We start from the raw sequence: 22173 nt of genomic DNA, 5'->3' as shown, positions 1-22173 counted from the left end.
CCCGGCCTTTATTTTGTTTCCTGTTTTGAATAAGAATATTGTTGATTATTTATGTAAAATGTTGTTGTAACGACGAGCTGTTTTTAAGGCGTTAAGTATTAAATATAGAGCATTTTTGAATGTTTTAAGAAGTAGTAAAAGACATCCAATCATTTTAAATTTGCAGGATTGTTTAATTCACATTTAAGTAACAGAACAAGTATGAGGAAAACATGTGATGAAACGATGGGTGGTCTATGACCATCTAGCATCCCAGTCCGTAGCATCAATGGATGCTGAGAGAACATGACAAGAACTATTCCTCACATTGAGTTTCCCTTCCTGCTCACAACAAAGTAAAATGACTGAAACAATGATGCACAGCATCTTGTTACTTGAACAACAAAAACACTGGGAAATCTTGGCAGCACCACACATACGCATATAAATAATTATGAATGAACATTTAACAAACCAAGGGTCTGGTTTAATTACAGCTTTGGCAGATAAGATCAAAATCCCCTTCTCCCTCAAAACGGGAGTTGCCTCTTTTTTTACATATAATGAGAAGGGGCTGCTCAAAGACCTCATTTCGTTAAGCTGCCTTACAGGCAAAACTGAACAGCATACTAAATACAATAATTGTTCTGGCACTAATATTAAAATTGCCCTCATTGATTCAGAATAAGTAAAGTACGCAACACAACTATAACTATGCACCAGAGAAATTAGAACACAGCAACATAATTGGACACCTCACATGTCAATGCTCCGCAAAAATGCAAAATTCAGGCACCTTAAGAAAAATTATTTTTAACAAATTCTGAACAATAAATCGTTTTTTTTAACATCTAAGTGAAAATACCACAGTGAATACAATATTTAATAATGGCACAGGAATTGAAGCCTCTTCTTTAAAAATAAATATTGTTACAACATTGGAACCTAATAAAGAGATCCAGAATACACTACTAATTATTTCAGAAAGTGGTAAACACAAATCAAAAAGATCAAAACTTTATAAGATCTGATCATTCTTAGAGGATTTACACTACAATCACATACAATGATATGGTATAAAAGAAAATAGAGTCACGCAGTTGTAGAACATGGTTAAATTATTTTATAGAAAGCAGTAAAGACATATCAAAGTCTTTCATGAGCAAAGCTGATAAATTTATGAAACAACCATCTGGTTTGTCAGTGAAAACTAAATGAGCTGCATCTTGAGCAACACAGAATACCCTCATAGTCAATTTTGGGATAACATTTACTTATACAGTACATTCTTCAAAAGAAGTTAAAAAAATAGCACATTTCCTCACTGATAAAATAGTTGCCCAGTAAAAACACTTTGAGAGATCCATTCATCCACAGGCTATACCTGTCAGGTAAAAGTAAAATTCTTAGACAGATTAGAAAAATAATAATAGAGATTGACTTCCTAATTAGATTTTAGGATAGCAGTGTGGCATTCAAATTTGAACATGGTAGCAGATTGAAGGTTTAAATACTAAATGGTTTACAGAACAAACCTCTAGAGGTGGAACACTAAAGGTGAAACAGAAGAGATGAGAATCTTAGACACTTAACTGTCTCAAAAAAATCTTTGGTTACATATTCTATGTAAAAACAGGTAACACCTAAATCAGGTCAGCTGAATGCATTATTCATAACCCTATAGAACAATCTTTGGTAAGCAATGTGAAATGCATTCCCTGAAAGTAAGTTGACCAATTCTCATTGACTAAGTAATTGCAAAACGACTGAGCACCATGTGCTTCCATAGCAAGTTTCTCACAGCAAAACCAACAAAGTAACCACAGTCCATATGAAGCTGAAAATAGGTAAGTCAAACTCAGCTACCTATGTTAATCCTGGTCCTATTCATCACATCACAAGCCTCTTTTATGCTTTAAGGTACTTCACAACTGCATCACAATGCACCTTTCCCACTAACCAAAAGAATAATACCACAGGAACATAACGAGGGGTCTCTTCAAAGAGACCTCAATCATACTCCTGGTAAGCCTCTGCTCCTGTGAAGATGACGTCGACCCATATCCGCATGGCTTCAGGGGATGGAGCCATCAGATGATAGGACCGCTGCAGCGTTTTCACCACAAATACGCAGTTGGGATTGGTTTGCTTGTGACCATTTAAATGGTCTACGTACACCTCAGCAATGGACTGAAAAGAAAAAAACGAGTCATGAAAACAAAACAAAAAATTTAAATCAAAACTCACAAAACCCAAGGGTAGTAAAATTTCCACACTCGAGGGCGGTATTCGTTTTATCGCCTTTCCAAAAGAGGTACATATTCGTTTTACCGCCGATTGAAGGCGGTAAATTACCACCTTCCACAGTTTTATCGCCTTGAATGTTCCGTTTGGAGGGAAATTTAAGGCGGTACAGCGGTGAAAGGTGGTAATTTTACCGCCTTCAATGGGCTGTAATTTTTGTACCACACTTGGAAGACGGTAAAACGAATACCGCCTTCGTAAGACCATGAGTACCGCCTTTGGATTTTGGGTGAAGGGGCACAATCGAGGGCACAATTGATAACGCACGAAAGTCTCACCTGGAAGTGGATGCCTCCTCTGGCTCGGGTGTCCCGCCTGCTCTTGTAGTAGGACAGCGTGCGGGAGCTGCGGTCGAAGACGAACCACCTCTTCTGCCAGTTCTTGAAGCGCGAGGAGGCCTTGTGCAGCACGCCGCGGCAGGAGGTGCGGTCGATGGTCAGGAAGTGGCAGACGTCGACGGCGTGGCCCGCGGACTCGACGTGGTGCCGCAGGTCCAGGTCCTCGGTGCGGATGGGCAGGTAGCGCGTCAGGGGCCGTTGTTGCTGAGCACAGGCATGGCGTCGTTAGGCTCTCCGGCCGGTGAGTTGAAACAAGGCGAAGCAAGCAAGCAGGGGGTGGCACAGTGGGCCAGAAGACCGGTGGAGGCGGCCAAAACTCTAGACGCCTTTTGAGCTCCAGAGTCGCTAAATGGGACGCGAACCGAACGTGTGACCCCACCAATGGATTGCTCTTCGAACGAGGAATCCAATGGTGGGGTCACACGTTCGGTTCGAGTCCCATTTAGCGACTCTGGAGCTCAAAACGCGTCTGGAGTTTTGGCCGCCTCCACCGGCTTCTGGCCCACTGGGCAACGGCCTAGGGAGCGCGTGAAGCCATGCTCGAGCGAGGTGCAGGAGTTACTTATTTTGCTTTGATTGTAAGATCTAGGTCGTTGATTGCAAAACGCTTTGCACAGATCAAAAAAGAGCGCAAAATTTGGGGTGCATTGGGCCTAGAAGACTGCCCGGTACTTCCAATTCAACCGAACACAAAGGCGGAAACCTTTACATCAACATGGCACATACGAGGTTTTTTCCAAAATTTTATGATTTTTCGTGTTTTTTGGTGTTTTCACAGCACCTTAATATTAGGTAAGGTGGGAGTATTGAGAAGGGCAATTAGCCTAATGTACCCTAAATTTCAAGCCCTTTCTATCGGTGCAAAGGGTTTTGAAAAAACAGTCTAGTTTTCATAATCTCGAAGAAGTGCGCAACCTCTTCACTGACGGCGCGAGCATCGCTTCACGCTCTCCCTAGGCCGTTGCACACTCCCAATATCCTACTGAGCTTTTTCTTCGTAATATGAACAAAAAGCCTAGTATTATGACAGCGCAGCGAAGGTAGTAATTTATGGTGAAGAGTTCTCAGTAACTAATGACCACTTTCTTCATATTACGAACAAATTTCTATGTATTATGACAAATTTGTGTCGTAAAGTACTGAGAATTTGCTTAGTATTATGACTGCACGGCATTTCTCAGTAGGAAATTGGGGGTGCACAGTGGGCCAGAAGACCGGTGGAGGCGGCCAAAACTCTAGACACGTTTTGAGGTCCAGAGTCGCTAAACAGGACTCGGACCGAACGTGTGACCCCACCAATGGATTGCCCTTCGAACGAGGAATCCATTGGTGGGATCACACGTTCGGTCCGAGTCCCATTTAGCGACTTCAGAGCTCAAAACGCGTCTAGAGTTTGGGCAGCCTCCACCGGTCTTCTGGCCCACTGTGCGTTGCCACCCTCTGAAGCAAGGCAACCGCACTCACCCTCGGGGCGGAGCCTCGCTGGCGGCTGCGGTGCCCGCCGAGCTCTCGAAGCTCGTCCTCGCCGTGCAGGTCGGGCACCCGGCCGTCCTCCGAGCCGGACTTGGACGCGATGGTGGAGGGCGGCCCGCCGCGGAAGGACACGTGGGCCGCCACCGAGCCGGGGCAGCCAGGGCCAGCCCCGCCGGCCACTCCCTGCGAGAGAAAGAGAGAGAAGACGCCTTAGTACAGCCGTGCGCAACCTTGGGATCGCGGAAAAGTACTTGGTGCCTGGGGTCTTGTTGGTCACGTTTTATTTTCTTTTGGATAAAATTATTCATCGGCCTGTCACAAAGCGGGGGCACTAGACATGGAGGCATTGACATGGGCGATCCCTAAGGCCCGGGTCAATTTCTTCGGGCCACGTTTTTCGCGTCTCTGTTTGTGGCTTTAATTGAGAAATGCTGGAGACTAGCGGAAAGCCAGAAATTCGGCACCTTGGAGCCTCTAGCGCCTGCGAGGTAGGCCAGCCAGCGGGTCCGCAACGCAACGCAGCGCAGACGGTGGCCTACCTCGCCCCTGTGAAGACGACAGGGGCAACGTAGGCCACCGTCTCCACGGCGGTGTGTTGCGGGCCGGGTGGGTGGCCTACCTGGCAGGCGCTACATGCCCGGGACCGGGCTGTGTGCGCACTGTTAGAGGCTTGCGAGGGGTTTGCCTTGCCGTGCCACCCGAAGCGGGAGTCATCGACTGTCAAATGTAGACACACGCAAGGCGCCAGGCACGAGAAAAGACAACTCTGCGGTGGCCGGCAAAGTCAACTGTTGCCGCGTTGCGACGCGTTGACGGGGAGGAGCAGGTGGACTTGCAGGGTGGGGGGAAGTGGCGTGCATTTCCCCATTCCCCTGTCACCATTCACCAACTCGCGCGTCGTCCGGTCCGCGTCGCCGCAGCGCCGCGCAGCGCCGCGGAGGGACAGGCGGACGGGCACGGCCGTGCCAAACTGGGTGCAAACAGCAACCAGCAGTCTGCCGTCTGATTCCGAACACTGCTTCGTCGCTCTGTCTCTCTCGCACCCCGACGGACCGCCCCATGAGTGCGAGAGCGACGAAAGCAGTGCTCGGAATCAGACGGCTGGCTCCGAGAGTCTCTCGCTCAGGGGGCGTCCTGTATAGTGCGAGAGAGACAGCGCGACGAAAAGTGTCTGCAGCGCGCGTCATCCGGCGGGGCCACGCGCGAAGCCTGCCGAGCGAGCAAGCGAAGCAAGGCACCCCGGCGGACGTGCTGCGAGAGTCGTCCGCAGCACTTGCGGCTCAGTGCAAGACCAAGGAGGAGCAGACAGCTTGCACGACCACGCGGTGACGCTTGCACCTTGCAGTGCGGCGGGCAGCGCACAGTGGGCCAGAAGACCGGTGGAGGCGGCCAAAACTCTAGACGCGTTTTGAGCTCCAGAGTCGCTAAATGGTACTCGAACCGAACGTGTGACCCCACCAATGGATTCCTCGTTCGGAGAGCAATCCGTTGGTGGGGTCACACGTTCGGTTTGAGTCTCATTTAGCGACTCTGGAGCTCAAAACGCGTCTAGAGTTTTGGCCGCCTCCACCGGTCTTCTGGCCCACTGTGCAGCGTGTCCGAGGGCAGTTGCAGGCTGACTCGTCGCGGTCTCTCTCGCTCTCACGGGCGTCCGGCATGGCACCGCAGGGGTGCGAGAGAGACAGAGCGACGAGGCGCGGCGCGGAGTCGCCCCGCAGGCCATCAAGTACGCGGGATTGCTCCTGTCAGACCGGGAGCCGGGCGCGAACTGTAAACCAGTGGCCCACAATAGCGGAGGTGCATACAGCATACAGCGGAGTCGGCGGAGTCGGAGGCCAGACAACAGATATATATCCGTTGAAGCGAGAGGACAAGGGATGGAAATAGTCGCAAGCCGCGAGCCCCACCCCCTCGTATGTCACCACGAAGCGTTCAATGAAACGGACACACACACACGCGCCTTCTTTTGATGCTTATAAGACAGAAAGCCCCCGCCCACTCCCCCGTAATTAAGCCTTAAACACCGGCTAGATCTACTGACGTAAATAAACCCGACGAGCAAAGTCGGACCACCTGCCGTACTACTGCGGACGCCAAGAAACAGGCGGAACGTCAAAGTGAGCGCCTTTTCTTGTCCAAGGGGACGGCCTGGTCTGGACTCGGGACGCAGGACTCACATCGAGCTGCGGCATGGAGCGCGGACGCTGCTCGGCGGCCCTGGTGCCGCCCCTGGACCGCACCAGGTTCATCCACAGGGACATGGCGGCGGCCCGGCCCGCCAGTCGCGGTCCGCGACGTCCGCGACGACGCGGTCGCGACGCCGTCGAGCACCTGACTCCTGACTTACGGCGCCGGCTGCCGCCACCGCTTCCTGGCCGCGGCGCCGCGTCGCCGCCGCCCTCGCCGGCTGGGCCGGGGGCAGCCGGGGGTCGTATTGGCACCGAACGCGAGAGGGACGCCGACGACGACGCTCGAATAACTAATGAGCAGGCGCGTCTGGACGAGCCGACGCGCCGGGGCGGCGGCGCCCTTTGCGAGGCTTTCGCCAAGCTTTATTCGAGCTAAGCCCAGCTTACACCGAGCTTAAGCCAACTTCTGGGCGCGACCGGCGGCGGCGGCCGACGCGGTACCGTCGCGGTGCTGCCTCGGCGGACCCGCGGCACGGCGGCACGGCTCACTGACGCGGTCTACGGCCAGCAGGGGGACGGACGCCGCGACGCAGGACGCCGCGGACAGGTGGACGGGGCGGACGGACGGACAGACAGACAGACAGACAGACAGACAGACAGGCGAGCAGCGGGGAAGGACCGACCGGCGAGGCGGAGGGTCCGCCTAGAGATGCCAAAGTTTGAGCGGGAAAAATAAACCGAATCGAATCGGCCGCCAGTATGTTTAGTTTCAAGGACGTCGCCTCGGCGGAAACGCGAGAGAGAAATGGGAACGGCGACCCCACGAGCACGTCAAGTGGGCTGCCGTCGAGAGGACGGCGACGCCGGCGGCGACGCCGGCGGCGACGCGGACTAATGCAGTTCGAGACATCGAAGATCGAAGCACGACGAGGGGGGCGGTGCGGGGCTGCGGTCAAAGCAACACTCGGGGCACAAAGAAGCCTTGTCTAGCCGAGCGGAGAACGCCTCTCGCGAAAGCAGGATACACTGCCAATTAGAGGCGCCTGAATTCAAAGTTCAAAGCAGTGCTGCAGTGCACCCAGTCAGTCTAGATTGGCGAGTGATTAGTGAGGAAGTTTCTCTGGTCGCGGTGCCGCGGTGGTGCCCCCGTACAGTGGGCCAGAAGACCGGTGGAGGCGGCCAAAACTCGAGACGCGTTTTGAGCTCCAGAGTCGCTAAATGGGACTCGAACCGAACATGTGACCCCACCACCAATGGATTGCTCTCCGAACGAGGAATCCATTGGTGGGGTCACACGTACGTTTCGAGTCCCATTTAGAGACTCTGGAGCTCAAAACGCGTCTATTGTTTTGACCGCCTTCACCGGTCTTCCGGCCCACTGTGCCCCGCCCCGCGAGCCCCGCCCGCACACGCGGAGGCAGGCAACCCAACTGCCACCAGCACCGCACGGCGCGCGCTAGGCGCCATCTCTCGGCGGCGGACTCAAGCTCAGGGCCTGGCCGGGCATACGCCCCGCTCGGAGTCACTCCCACTCAATTCGGTCGGGGGACTCGCTTCGCGTAGCTTCGCGGGCCGCTGTGTCGGCCATTAGCAGGCAGACTCACCCGCGCCTCGATGGCGGAAGGCAGCGTGTCAGCGGGGAAGTACCTGCAACAAGCACGGCGTTGGTGAGGGGCTCGACGGAGCACAAAGGATTTGCCAGAAGGCCGGTGGAGGCGGCCAAAATTCTAGACGCGTTTTGAGCTCCAGAGTCGCTAAATGGGACTAAAAGAGAACGTGTGACCCCAGCAATGGATTGCTCTCCGAACGAGGAATCCGTTGGTGGGGTCACACGTACGTTCGGTTCGAGTCCCATTTAGCGACTCTGGAGCTCAAAACGCGTCTAGAATTTTGGCCACCTGCGCTGTTCTTCTGGCCCATTGGGCGCGGGTTCGCGGTCCGGCGGGTACTCACTGGAAGCCGTCCTGGTGGCCGTCGTTGCCGTGGAGCTGGTACCGAGAGTCGCCCGCCAGCGCCTGCGTGGAGGCCCCCTCGGCGCCCCGCGACGAACTCTCGCCGCCGTAGGACGGCTGGTGGTGGCCGCTGTAGAAGGACGACTCGAGCGAGGTGAGGCCGGGCGTGGAGGACATGCGCTCGCTGGACGCGTCCGTCAGGGTGAGGTCCAGGTCGCACAGCGAGGCGGACAGCAGCTTGGCCTGCGGCTCGCCGTCGTTGGCGCCCAGCGAGGTGGCGCCCTGCCTCTTCAGCTCCTCGATGCGCGCGTCCAGGACGTCCAGCTGGGACTGGCCCTGGAGAAGAATTAATTCAAAAAAAGTTATGAATTAATTTCAAAGTGCAAAGCTGGGAACTGGAAGTGCCGCGGCCTGCCCCACCTCCTCGAGCCGCTGCAGGTACGCCAGCTTCTGCTCGGTGAAGCCCTCGGCCTGCACGGCGTCGGCGCCCTCGTTGTCGACCCAGGACTCGAGCTGGCACATCTGGGCGTCGTACTCGTCGTACTTCTTGACGGCCTCGGCCAGCTCCTTGCTGAGCTCCTCCTTCTTGGCCAGCCACACCGACTCCTCCTCCAGGTACTTGAACTCGAGGTCCTCGTAGAGCTTCTTCTCCGAGTCCAGGACGTCGGCCTGCTGGTAGATCTTGTCGCGGAGCTCGTTGCGCTCGGCGTCGTCCTGGCAGCGCCGCAGTTGGTCGCGCAGCTCCTCGAGCGCGGCCTCGGCGGCCTCCACGGACAGCGAGAAGACGCGCTGCTGCTGGTTGCGGTCGTCCTGCCACAGGTTGATCTCGCGCTGGCACTTGTCGGCGCGCTCGCGGAGGCTGGCGATGCGCGCCTGCAGTGTGCGCGCCTTGTCGCGCTTGGACTGCAGCTCGGCGCGGATGAAGGCCTGCTCCATGGACGCGTCGCGCTCCGCGTCCTCCTGCTGCGTCTCGATCTCGCTGAGGCGCGTCTTGAGCACCGTCATGGCGGACATGATCTTGAGGCGCTCCTTCTGCACGAACTCGAGCTCCAGGCTCAGGGCCACCACCTTCTCGCCGGCCGCGTCCGCGCGGGCCTCGGGCTTGCCGGCCTCGGGCTTGGCGGCCTCGGGCTTGGCGGCGGTGCTGACGGGCTGCTCGCGGGGCGTGGACGTGGTCATGCCCGGCCGCGGCCGGGTCTTGGGCGTGTGCTGGCTCTGCTTGTACAGCTCCGGGTGCTTCTCGATCACCTCGTTGGTGATGTCCCTGAGACGCCGGAAACGATTCGTCACTTACACAAACTCCTGACAGAAACACTCACTTTGGTTTAAAGTTTTGAACGTACTGGGGGAAGGAGAAGGCCTCCTTGGCGGGCAGCACGGTGCGGATGCCGCGCCGCGGGCTGGACGGCGAGATGGGGCTGCCGTTGAGCAGGTGCGCCGCCAGGTCGCCGGGGTTCACGTTCTCGTAGCCGAGTACCGCGCCGTGCACCGCGCCGTGGTGGACGGCGTTATCGGGCCTGCGGACCAGAATCCAGTTTCAGCCTAACGCAAACTGCACTACAGGCAAACTCTTAAGAAACACACCTGGTCCTGAAATTTTGGATGGGGAAGGAGAAGGATCGGACGGCATGCAGGTCGGATGCCGAGCGCGCTGAATGGATGGATGGATGGATGGGGATGGATGGATGGATGGATGGATGGATGGATGGATGGATGGATGGATGGATGGATGGATGGATGGATGGATGGATGGATGGATGGATGGATGGATGGATGGATGGATGGATGGATGAGATGATGATGGAGGATGGATGGATGGATGGATGGATGATGGATGGATGGATGGATGGATGGATGGATGGATGGATGGATGGATGGATGGATGGATGGATGGATGGATGGATGGATGGATGGAGGATGGATGGATGGATGGATGGATGGATGGATGGATGGATGGATGGATGGATGGATGGATGGATGGATGGATGGGGAGATGGATGGATGGATGGATGGATGGATGGATGGATGGATGGATGGATGGATGGATGGGATGGATGGATGGATGGATGGATGGATGATGGATGGATGATGGATGGATGGATGGATGGATGGATGGATGGATGGATGGATGGATGGATGGATGGATGGGATGGATGGATGGATGGATGGATGGATGGATGGATGGATGGATGGATGGATGGATGGATGGATGGATGGATGGATGGATGGATGGATGGATGGATGGATGGATGGATGGATGGATGGATGGATGGATGGATGGATGGATGGATGGATGGATGGATGGATGGATGGATGGATGGATGGATGGATGGATGGATGGATGGATGGATGGATGGATGGATGGATGGATGGATGGATGGATGGATGGATGGATGGATGGATGGATGGATGGATGGATGGATGGATGGATGGATGGATGGATGGATGGATGGATGGATGGATGGATGGATGGATGGATGGATGGATGGATGGATGGATGGATGGATGATGGATGGATGGATGGATGGGAGGATGATGGATGGATGGATGGATGGATGGATGGATGGATGGTGGATGGATGGATGGATGGATGGATGGATGGATGGATGGATGGATGGATGAGGATGGATGGATGGATGGAGGATGGATGGATGGATGGATGGATGGATGGATGGATGGATGGATGGATGGATGGATGGATGGATGGATGGATGGATGGATGGATGGATGGATGGATGGATGGATGGATGGATGAAACGGGTGGATGGGATGGGATGAGTGGGATCGGATGTAGAGCTAGAAGCGGTAGCAAGACCGCTTAAAAATCCGAATAAAGTTACCTTGAGTTTCCTGACGAGTGTAAATCGTCGGAGGACGAATGCAGCCTCCTCGGCGACAGGACGGGAGACTCCAGGCCGCACTTGTCTCTGGGCAGCGAGCCGTTTGTTTTGATCCTAGAACTGAACGGTGTCCTTGTCAGTATACACACAACGACCACTCCAGTCCGCGAGGTGCAGGAACAAACTACGAGTGTGGCGTACCTCTTCTGGTGTGGCTTCGGCGCGGCCACCTCGGCGGACTGCAGTCTGTCGCACAGCTGGAAGATGTCGTTGCGCCTCTTCTGCTCGGAGAGGTTCTCGTGCTGCTCCAGCACGCGCTCGATGAACGCCTGCGACAAAATCAGTCGTGAATCGTCCACACTGCCAAGCAACGTTGGCATAGGAGATGGCAAAATTTGCGCACGACGCTCCAGTATCGATAGGGTTGCCCGGCGCATCGTAGACAATTTTCGCCTGCTTTATATGGCAACACTGCTGTCGGGGCTTCCCGGCGGCCGAGTCCCCTTCAGGCCTACCACAGTGGGCCAGATGACCGTGCAGGCGGCCAAAATTCTAGACGCGTTTTGAGCTCCAGAGTCGCTAAATGGGACTCGAACCGACCGTGTGACCCCACCAATGGCTTGCTCTCCGCACGAGGAATCCATTGGTGGGGTCACACGTTCGGTTCGAGTCCTGTTTAGCGACTCTGGAGCTCAAAACGCGTCTAGAATTTTGGCCGCCTCCGCCGGTTTCTGGCCCACTGTGCCTACCTTCTTCCTCTTGAGGTGCAGCTCGCTCTGCCTCAGGTCGTCGAGGACGGACGCGCTGCTCAGGCTGCCGTTGGAGCAGTACAAGTTCTGCTGCGAGGGGAAGGCCTCGGTGGGGCTCTCGGGCGAGGTGTCCGAGAGCGGGGCCGTCACTGCGGGGGCACGGGGAAACTTCGTTAGTACATCGACACATTTCGCTCCAATTTTGTGGGTGATTAGGTTATGGTTCTACACGCGCGGCGACCGGGCGGGGCGGGCCCATGAGTCGGCGCGCCGGCTGATTATTCACAATCCGCGCTGACGAGGACGAGGAGCACGTAACATGTGCACGGCGAGTCACACGCGCCGTCGCACAGTGGGCCAGAAGACCGGTGGAGGCGGCCAAAACTCCAGACGCGTTTTGACCTCCAGAGTCGCTAAACAGGCCTCGAATCGAACGTGTGATCCCACCAATGGATTCCTCGGTCGGAGAGCAATCCATTGGTGGGGTCACACGTTCGGTTCGAGGCCTGTTTAGCCACTCTGGAGCTCGAAACGCGTCTAGAGTTTTGGCCGCCTGCACGGTCATCTGGCCCACTGTGCGTCGGCCGCGTCGGGACGGCGACCGACGTGACGGCATCTCTGTCTGTCCTGTCCGCCCTGTCGGCCGATCCGAAAAACGTGTCCGCCTCACCTGGCGACGCGTAGCTGGGGGCGCCGTTGAGCTGCAGCGAGTTGGGCGGCGTGGGGCGCGGCCCGGGCCGCTCCGAGGACGGCGGGCTGAAGCTGGGTGCGGGGTAGTTGACGCCGCCGTTGAGGCCGCCGTTGAGGCCGCCGTTGACGCCGCCGTTGAGGCCGCCGTTGAGGCCGCCGTTGACGCCGCCGTTGACGCCGCCGTTGAGGCCGCCGTTGAGGCCGCCGTTGAGGCCGCCGTTGAGGCCGCCGTTGAGGCCGCCGTTGAGGCCGCCGTTGAGGCCGCCGTTGAGGCCACCGTTGAGGCCGCCGTTGAGGCCGCCGTTGAGGCCGCCGTTGAGGCCGCGGGCCCCGGTCGCCAGAGAACCGTCCCGCCGCAGCGAAGACGCGCACTGCCACGCCGAGAGGGGCGTCTCCTGCGGCCAAAAACTCGCATCAGACAAGCCTGACAAGCCGGCTCGCTTCTCGGAAGCGGCAGAGAATAGCGCGGCGCGGAGCAAGCGCGGATCGCGGATCCAAACCTGACCCCTAGATACTCTACAAACTGAAGTGTGTACTCACTCAGTATGCATCTACAGATGCATACCCGCAAGTGCACACCTACAGATGCATACTTAGCTGAGTACACATCTACAGATGCGTACTTGGCTGAGTACACACCTACAGATGCATACCTAAGCTCTCCAAGTATGCATCTGTAGACGTGTACTCAGCTGAGTATGCATCTGTAGACGTGTACTCAGCTGAGTATGCATCTGTAGATGCATACTGAGTATCTGTAGATGCATACTGAGTATCTGTAGATGCATACTGAGTATCTGTAGATGCATACTGAGTATCTGTAGATGCATACTGAGTATCTGTAGATGCATACTGAGTATCTGTAGATGCATACTGAGTATCTGTAGATGCATACTGCGTACACACTTCAGTTTGTAGAGTACAGCCGCCTGAAAGGTGGGCCGAAAGCAGCACTTCGCCCCAGAGCGAAGGTGCAAAGTGCTGCTTTGCCCCCCTCAGGCCCCCCTCAGGCCGCCTCTGGACCCGCCTCTGGATTGTGCACGCACCTTGGGCGCCTTGGGGCGACGCAGCGACCGGTAGTCCGCCACGTTGAGGCTGCTGGTCCTGCTGGCCGGCGCGGGGTGCTCGTTGAGGAAGTTCATGGACTCGACGGCCTCGAAGGCGCGCTGCAGCACGCCGTCGGCGTCGTCCCTCCAGCTGGCCGCGCGCAGGGCGTCGTGCTGGGCGGCGGGGCCCAGGGCGGGGCCCAGCGCAGGGCCCAGGGCCAGGCCCCAGCTAGCGTCCCGCTCGGCCATCTGAAATCGGGCAGACCAATCCATGAGTACTTGGCGCTGGCGGAGGACGGCGTCTCGGCGTCCGTCGGACGGGCTGCCGAAAGCCAAAGCCCAGCCGAATACAAACAGACACCGGAAGTGACCGGCCGGCTGCGCCTGCCGGCCACAACAACGACGGCGCACAGTGGGCCAGAAGACCGGTGGAGGCGGCCAAAACTCTAGACGCGTTTTGAGCTCACCACGTTTTGAGCTCACGTGTGACCCCACCAATGGATTCCTCGTTCGGAGAGCAATCCATTGGTGGGGTCACACGTTCGGTTCGAGTCCCATTTAGCGACTCTGGAGCTCAAAACGCGTCTTGAGTTTTGGCCGCCGCCACCGGTCTTCTGGCCCACTGTGCGGGGCCGCCTTGCCGTGCCGTGCGCCGCGCCGAGCGCCCGAGGGAAGCGGGGTAGGCAAACCCGCTCGCCAGCCGCGCGCCCCGGCTGCCTACCTGCGTGTCGTCAGGCGGCAGCTGTCGCCTTGCCGCCAGCTCTGCCCAGCCTCTCCAAGCAGGCCGTCGGGAGCAACGACGTTACCAGTGTACCCTCGGCGTACCCTGCGCACGTGTTAGTGTGTGTGTGTGTGTGTGTGTGTGCGTGCGCGTGTGTGTACCTGCGGCCTGATAGCGGCTTATCGCTGATAAGCACCGCAGCCGCATTCTCCGCGATGACGGCCTGGTCGGCCTGGACGGCCGACGCGACACGGCCAGCCACGGCCACCCACGAGCCGCACAGTGCACAGTCTAGTAGAGCACTTACAGTATACAAGCCGCGGCACACGCACACACTCGAGTGCCGGCCTTCATTTCGCAATACTTTCACGCTCTGAGAATTTTTGCGATAACACTGCGCTAATTAACGCATTCAAATTTCGCTATAACCTTTTTTCATTTCATTTTTATAGCAGGGATAACGCGAAACATCGCAAAAACTGTTTTCATTACGCAAAACGCAAACAGTGGAAATTGCAACAGTCTGAATGACAAGTGAGGCGAAGGAGATTTCGGCCAGCGCGCAATGCAATGTGTTGCATCTCGCCGCGTCCCGCCGTCTGGCGGCCGAGTCCAGGGCGGCGGCGGCAGCGGCACCAAGGCGTGGTGGTGGAGGAGGTGGACGCACGCAGCGCGCGGCGCGAGGCGTCCAGCGAGCCGTGTATGGTGTAAGGCTCCCGATAAAGGTCATCGTCTGTGTGTGTGTGTGTGTGTGTGTCTGAGAGTGTGTGTGTGTGTGTGTGTCTGTGTGTGTGTATGTGTGTGTGTGAGTGTGTAAGTCCGTGTCGTTGCGGGTCGCGCGCGCCAGAGCCAACTGAAGTAGCCGCCGTGCCCTAGTGGGCCCCCAGTGGGCAGTGGGCCGCCCCTGCCACATCTGCCACATGAACGACGCTGCCCGCAGATTGATTCCGAGAGTCGTTTTCGTCGCTCTGACTCTCTCGCACCCATAGGGAACGCCCCATGAGTGCGAGAGAGACAGGGCGACGAAAACGACGCTCGGAATCAATCTGCCGTAATCGTTCTGCTGCAACGCGGCGCACAGTGGGCCAGAAGACCGGCGGAGGCGGCCAGAACTCTAGACGCGTTGTGAGCTCCAGAGTCACTAAATGGGACTCGAAGCGAGCGTGTGACCCCACCAATGGATTCCTCGTTTGGAGAGCAATCCATTGGTGGGGTCACACGTTCGGTTCGAGTCCCATTTAGCGACTCTGGAGCTCAAAACGCGTCTAGGGTTTTGTCCGCCTTCACCGGTCTTCTGGCCCACTGTGCGGCGCGATGCTGCAGTTGCAGTGGCTGGCGGTGCTGGCGGTGGTGGCGGTGCTACGGCGCGTGCTCCATTCACAGCTTCACAGCGATCGGCGCAGCAAAGCAAAGCGGCGAGCAGCTGGTGCCGGCCGCCCCTGGCTGCCCTCGGCTGCCCCACCGTCCCGTGCGGACACACAAAGGCAGCGGCCGAGTTTGCCAGTTTTACACCGGCGAGACGCACACATCGCACACAGGACGCCGGCAGCAGGACGCCGGGGCGGCCGGGGCGTGGCGGTCAGTCACTACTATGCGCAGAGTTGGCGAGCGAGCAGCGGGCCCCGCCCCGCCCCGCCTCGCCTCAGCCCGCCCCGCCTCACCCCACCCCGCTCCCACGCGAATCATCGACACCGACGTGGGCTAGCTAATAACTAGACGACGCAACGCCAACAAGCCGCTGACTCGGACTGCAGCCTGGTGGCTCTCGGTCGACGGCTAAGACGCGCGGCGGCCCGCCAAAAATCGAATCGAAATAAACAGAAACCGGGAAAACAGCATGAAAACAACAACAACAACAACAACAACAAGCGCGTGGTGTCATTGCGTCGTCGTCGTCGTCCGCGGCGGCGCACCGCGTGGCGGCCAACGGAAGCGTTCCCCGAAACGCGACCGCGCGACCCGCACCGCGCGAATCGAGGTGACGCCAACAAGGAGGAGGAGGAGGAGGGGGAGGAGAGGGGGAGGAGGAGGGGGAGGTGAGGGAGGAGAGGGAGGAGAGGAAGGAGAGGGAGGAGAGGGAGGAGAGGAGGAGGAGAGGGAGGAGAGGGAGGAGGAGAGGGAGGAGGAGAGGGAAGGAGAGGGAGGAGAGGGAGGAGAGGGAGGAGGAGAGGGAGGAGAGGGAGGAGGAGAGAGGGAGGAGGAGAGGGAAGGAGAGGGAGGAGAGGGAGGAGGAGAGGGAGGAGAGGGAGGAGGAGAGGGAGGAGGAGAGGGAAGGAGAGGGAGGAGAGGGAGGAGGAGAGGGAGGAGAGGGAGGAGAGGGAGGCGGAGAGGGAGGGAGGAGAGGGAGAAGGAGAGGGAGGAGGAGAGGGAAGGAGAGGGAGGAGAGGGAGGAGAGGGAGGAGAGGGAGGAGAGGGAGGAGAGGGAGGAGAGGGAGGAGAGGGAGGAGGGGGAGGAGGGGGAGGAGGGGGAGGAGGGGGAGGAGGAGGGGGAGGAGGAGGAAGAGGAGACCGCCCACAGCCACACACGCGGTGCAGCGCGACTAGCGCGACCGGACAAAGGAGAAAGTCGAAAGAGACGAATAGAAAGACGAAAGAATGCAGACAAAAGAGCAAAGGCCAATGAAAGGACGGGGCATATTTGGAGCGGCACGCTGCTGGCGTGCTGGCTTGCGGGTCGCGCGAGCGATACTACGCCCCGCCGGGGAATGACCAGAGCCTATAGGTGGGGAAGGTCCTCGCCGAAAAAACAATATAAATCCATTTTTCTGGTCGATTTTTAACATTTCGGGACCGTCAACGGACTGGCTTGTTAGAGCCTCGCTCGCAGCCAAGCGTGTCCAGCCCACGGGAACAAACAACAACAACAACACGGCGCGGGCGAACAAAAACAAAAACATTTAAAAAGGGTCAACCTGACGGTCAGCCTGGCCGGGCCCATCAAATCCATCGACGTATCGGCATCACATTCACATCGGGCGCGGCGCGTGGGCCGGACACGCACAACTAGACGCACACACTCACACACACACGCACACACATACACACACACACACACACACACACAGAGACACGCCCAAACATCTCCGGCGCGCCACAACGCCACTGTGGCGCGGCGGATGGGCGGTGCTCGCGGTGCTGCACTGCACTGCGCACACAGTGTGCCGATCGGTCCGGGGAAGTCCCTGGGACGTCCTCGGCCTGCTTCACGCCCTCCACGCCCTGCCGGCCCTGCCGGCCCTGCCCCGCCCCGTGCCCGGCACCGCGCCATGTGGCAGCAGGGTCCCTTCCAGTCCCTTCCCCGAGGCCCGAGGTCCCCGTCAACGAGCCAAATAAGCCGCGCAGCCTCTCAAGAATGGAATAGGGAAAGAGGGGAGGGGGCAGAGGGAGTGCATGCGGGTGGCTGCGGCCCCGCGCCGCCCCGCGCCGCGCCTGCGCACGTTTAGCGTTCCGACCGGCCCGGCCGGCCCGGCTGGCCCGGCCTCTCCGTACTCCAACACGTATGCGGCACGTCCTTGGGCACGAAGGGCCGGCGCACGCAGCGCACGCTTGGCGCGCCCTGCAGCAAGGGCCCCTGGTGCCGAAGGGCTCAAGGGCCACGAGATTCCTCGGCGCGTCGGACCACCGTGCGCGGCGCGGGTCGGCAAGCGTCGGAAATTGAACATTTCTTACGCCTGCACTGCAACTCCGACTGCAGCGGCCGAGAGCGGCGTGGACGTGCATCAGCCCGTCATCGCCACGGCCGCGTCCGGCCGCCCCGCGTGGACTCGGCAGCGCCGGCCGGCGGCCTCGCGCGAAGCACGTGCGAGTTCGAGCAAGCCGACGACGCCGAGTCGCCCAAACAGACCGCCACCTTGGATCAGGGGGTCGCGCACAGTGGGCCAGAAGACCGGTGGAGGCGGCCAAAACTCCAGACGCGTTTTGAGCTCCAGAGTCGCTGAGCAGGCCTCGAACCGAACGTGTAACCCCACCAATGGATTCCTCATTCGGAGAGCAATCCATTGGTGGGGTCACACGTTCGGTTCGAGTCCCATTTAGCGACTCTGGAGCTCAAAACGCGTCTGGAGTTTTGGCCGCCTCCACCGGTCTTCTGGCCCACTGTGTCACGCCGCGCTGGCCGCGATGGCCGCCTCGCGTGTAGCGCACGTCCTCGTCGAGCACCACGCCGTCGGCACGCCGTCGGCGACCCGAGAACCGCGGCACCGCCGCACCGCCGCAACTCTGTTGAATGAATACGCGCCGCGTGTCACACGAACGGCCGGCACGCCGATTCCGAACGAAGTGGCGCTGTCTCCCTCGCACTCACGGGGCGCGGGGCGTCCCGTACGGGTGGGAGCGAGACAGAGCGCCGCTAACGCTCGGCTTTAATTCCGCCGGCAGTGTACAGGCAATCGTATTGCGATGCAGCACTGCGTGTGGACACAACGGGTCGCTCGGCGCTCGCCGAGTACACCGTCAAGAAGAAGGCGCTTAATTAGATAACCCTCGCCGCCGTGGCCGACCGGAAATACTTGGAAGCGACGCGACGAGGCCGTTGAGACCGCCGAAGAAGAAGTGCACACGTAGCAGACTTTAAAAACGCCTGACTTCACAAGACGCGTCGCCGCGAGATCGTCTCGTCTCCCGAGAGGATGGCGACGAGGAGCTTCGCCGCGCCGCCGCCGCCCAGTGGGCCAGAAGGCCGGTGGAGGCGGCCAAAACTCTAGACGCGTTTTGAGCTCTAAAGTCGCTAAATGGGACTCGATCTGAGCGTCTGACCCCACCAATGGATTGCTCTCCGAACGAGGAATCCATTGGTGGGGTCACACGCTCAGTTCGAGTCCCATTTAGCGACTCTGGAGCTCAAAACGCGTCTAGAGTTTTGGCCGCCTCCACCGGCTTCTGGCCCACTGTGCGCTGATGGGAAAGACAGAGACCGTCACGACCCCTTGACGGCGCTCGCGGCGCTGCTGCCGTCGCTCAGTCGCTCATGGCGGCCTGGCGACCCCATGTGTTGCCGCACTCATGGCCGTCGCATGTGGGAACCTTGCGATAGGTCGGGAAGGGTCGCCGGGCCGTCGCCCGGGACGGGGTGGGGCTTGACTTGCCGGCGGGGTGAGGCAGTACGAACGCCCTTACGGTGCGCCTTCCTCGTCGCTCTGTCTCTCTCGCGCCTATACGGCACGCCCCATGAGTCTGAGAGAGACGGAGCGACGAAAACGACTCTCTGCATCAGTCTGCAGCAACCGTCTGATTCCGAACACTGGTTCGTCGCTCTGTCTCTCTCGCACCCCTACGGACCGCCCCACGAGTGCGAGAGAGACAGCGACGAAAGCAGTGCTCGGAATCAGACGGCAGCCAGCGCGGGGCTGGAGCCGGGCGCACTGCACTAAAAATAGTCCCCGGGGCAGCCGGGGGCACTGCGGAGCGTCTAAACAGAAAAGGGGCGGCCTGGAGGACGCGACGACGGCGTCCTCGACGTCCTCGGCGTCGGCGCGGTCCGCGTCGTGCATTAGTGGCGCGGTGGCGCGTGCCGAGCCGGCAAACATTGGAGCCGCGAGCCGCGCCTTGTCACACCTCTCGGGGAACAGCTCGCCCCGCTCGCCGAGGAGAAGCGAGAAAAAGCGGGGCGGCCTTGGAGGAGAGCGACTGAGTGACGTGACGTCACGGACGTCGCCACGCGCCGGCACACCGGGAAATGCGCTCATTGGCTGGACGGCCAGGCTCTACATTGGACCAGGTTTCGTCGTTTATTTGTGGCTGAGCTTGATCCTTGATTCCCAGTCGGCGGCGCGATGCGGGCGCGAAAAGGAGGTGGAAAGCTAAAAGGCGGGCGGGAGGCGGCGGGGATCGAACCCGCGCCCTGACTGGCAGACGCCGAGATCCTAATTACAGGCACAGGCCGCTCGGCCCGCCAACACCCCGGGGCGCTGGGGCGGCCGAGGCAGTCCACAGACAGGCAGGCATTCCCCTTCGCGCCCCTTCGCCCCCCGCCGCCCCACTCCACCCTTCAACTCTCCGCCTCCGCCGGCACCTCCACGCCCCACCCCGCCACTTGACACCTCGGCCACTAAATCGGCAATTGTCAAGCACTCGCCACCTCACCCCTGTCTAATTGGCTCTTCACACCTGACCTCACACTCGTCCAATTAAAACAATCTCACACTTTGCGCGCTGCGCGCGCCTACACCCTCGGTCTCACACCTTGGCACGCGCCGCCCCGCGCCGCCCTTGCCGCCGTGCCACCCCCGGCACGGCACCCCTTGCCCGCTGCCTGCCGCTGCCCGGGCCCGCCCCACAGTGGGCCAGAAGCCGGTGGAGGCGGCCAAAACTCTAGACGCATTTTGAGATCCAGAGTCGCTAAATGGGACTCGAACCGAACGTGTGACCCCACCAATGGATTCCTCGTTCGGAGAGCAATCCATTGGTGGGGTCACACGTTCGGTTCGAGTCCCATTTAGCGACTCTGGAGCTCAAAACGCGTTTAGAGTTTTGGCCGCCTCCACCGGCTTCTGGCCCACTGTGCGCCCTCCTCCCTCCCGCCCCTCTACGCCTCCTTGGCACCTGGGCGCGGTGCGCGGCGAGTGCGCAGTGCAGCACAGAACACAAGGGGCACTGTTCTAAGCCTTCCCCGCACGTCGCACATCGCGTCACACGGGCCGCCTTGTCTGTCACTTACCTCGCGATTCGGCTGACTGTCGCGTCCTTTTCACTCCATCCACGGCGGGACACGCCACTGGCGGCACTTCCCCGAAGACGGCGAGGGGCGTACCGTGGGGCGTGCCGTGGGGCGTGCCGTGGGGCGTACCGTGGGGCGTACCGTGGGGCGTACCGTGGGGCGTGCCGTGGGGCGTACCGTGGGGCGTACCGTGGGGCGTACCGTGGGGCGTGCCGTGGGGCGTACCGTCGCGCTGCCCCGCGGGGGGCCCTGCGCGGTCCGCGGCCCGCGACAGCCGCGACGCTGTCTCTGTTTCGGTTTCACTGGGGGCCGTTGGCTCTAGCGCCGACGTGCCTGGGCTGCGCCCCGGGGACTCCTGAAGCCGCAGCTGCTGCTCCCAGCCCGCACATCCTGGCTGCGGGCTGGCTGCCGGACTGCCAGCTCGGGCCGGGCGGCGCGCGGTGCGGCTGGCTCGGCTCCCACTATACTCGTCCCAGCGTAACCTTTCCGAAAGTAGCCCCTCGTCCGTCTTTTCCCCAAATCGGCGCATTTTATTTCACAATCCTCAGGAAATAAGTATTGATTCTAAAAATAAAGGCGATTCCGGCAGACAAAAATGTGTGGGGCTTTCACTGATATAAGCAGTTATTATTGAATCTCTTTCAGTTGCTCAAAGATAATCTAAAAAGTCGGGAGCTCGGTCGGGAGGAGAAGCCGCCCTCGCGCACACAATCCGGGATATCTAAAGAAGAAGGCAAAGTTTCGCAAAATAAGGCGATTCCGGCAGACAAAAATGGTGGGGCTTTCACTGATATAGCAGTTATTTTTGAATCTCTTTCACTTGCTCAAGATAATCAAATTTGGGAGCTCGGTCTAGGGGGAGAAGCCAGCCTTGTGCACTCAAATCAAATTCTGAATAATAAGGCACAATTTCGAAAGACAAGGGCCAGCTGGGCATACAACAACGTCTTAGGTTTAGAGAAATGCAAGCTGTCATTATGATATCTCTTTCAGTACTCTCTTAGTGCAAAAGAGGGTCCGAGAGACCGGTGTTTTGAGGGGCTCGGACCGGCGCGTCGTCTGCCCGCGGAAATGCAGAACCCGGAATGCTTAGTGATTACGTCTGAGATTGTTCGTATTTTTTCAACGTTGTTTACTTATACGATTTATTACGATCGCAACGGTCTAGAATTGATTATTAGTTTTTAAAAATCCTATTACCTGCGGGACTATTTTCTGTTCTCTGGCTACTGGCGGAGTGATTTGGAAAGGTTACGCTGGGACGAGTATAGTTGGCCTCGGCCAGGCGCGCCCTGCC

General features: G+C 58.5%; 1 protein-coding gene across 1 annotated transcript; it reads right to left on the bottom strand.

Annotated features, from left to right (window-relative positions):
- Positions 1 to 149: 149 nt before the first annotated feature.
- On the bottom strand, positions 150 to 21278 carry LOC117647302 (pleckstrin homology-like domain family B member 3). Its single transcript, XM_034389009.1, has 13 exons — positions 20877 to 21278; positions 13501 to 13749; positions 12435 to 12849; positions 11765 to 11913; positions 11217 to 11344; positions 11016 to 11135; positions 9519 to 9692; positions 8596 to 9439; positions 8177 to 8511; positions 7828 to 7870; positions 4086 to 4277; positions 2562 to 2825; positions 150 to 2169 (listed from the first exon to the last, which is right to left on the bottom strand). The coding sequence occupies exons 2-13, from the start codon at positions 13747 to 13749 to the stop codon at positions 1990 to 1992; spliced, it is 3093 nt and encodes a 1030-aa protein (XP_034244900.1). The 5' UTR covers positions 20877 to 21278; the 3' UTR covers positions 150 to 1989.
- Between the last annotated feature and the right edge of the window lie 895 nt (positions 21279 to 22173).

This window comes from Thrips palmi, unplaced genomic scaffold (genome assembly GCF_012932325.1).
Source record: "Thrips palmi isolate BJ-2018 unplaced genomic scaffold, TpBJ-2018v1 HiC_scaffold_2, whole genome shotgun sequence".
Taxonomy (NCBI): Eukaryota; Metazoa; Arthropoda; class Insecta; order Thysanoptera; family Thripidae; genus Thrips; species Thrips palmi.
The sequence above is the reverse complement of the archived record's forward strand: the minus strand, read 5'-3'. Positions and strand labels throughout refer to the sequence as shown.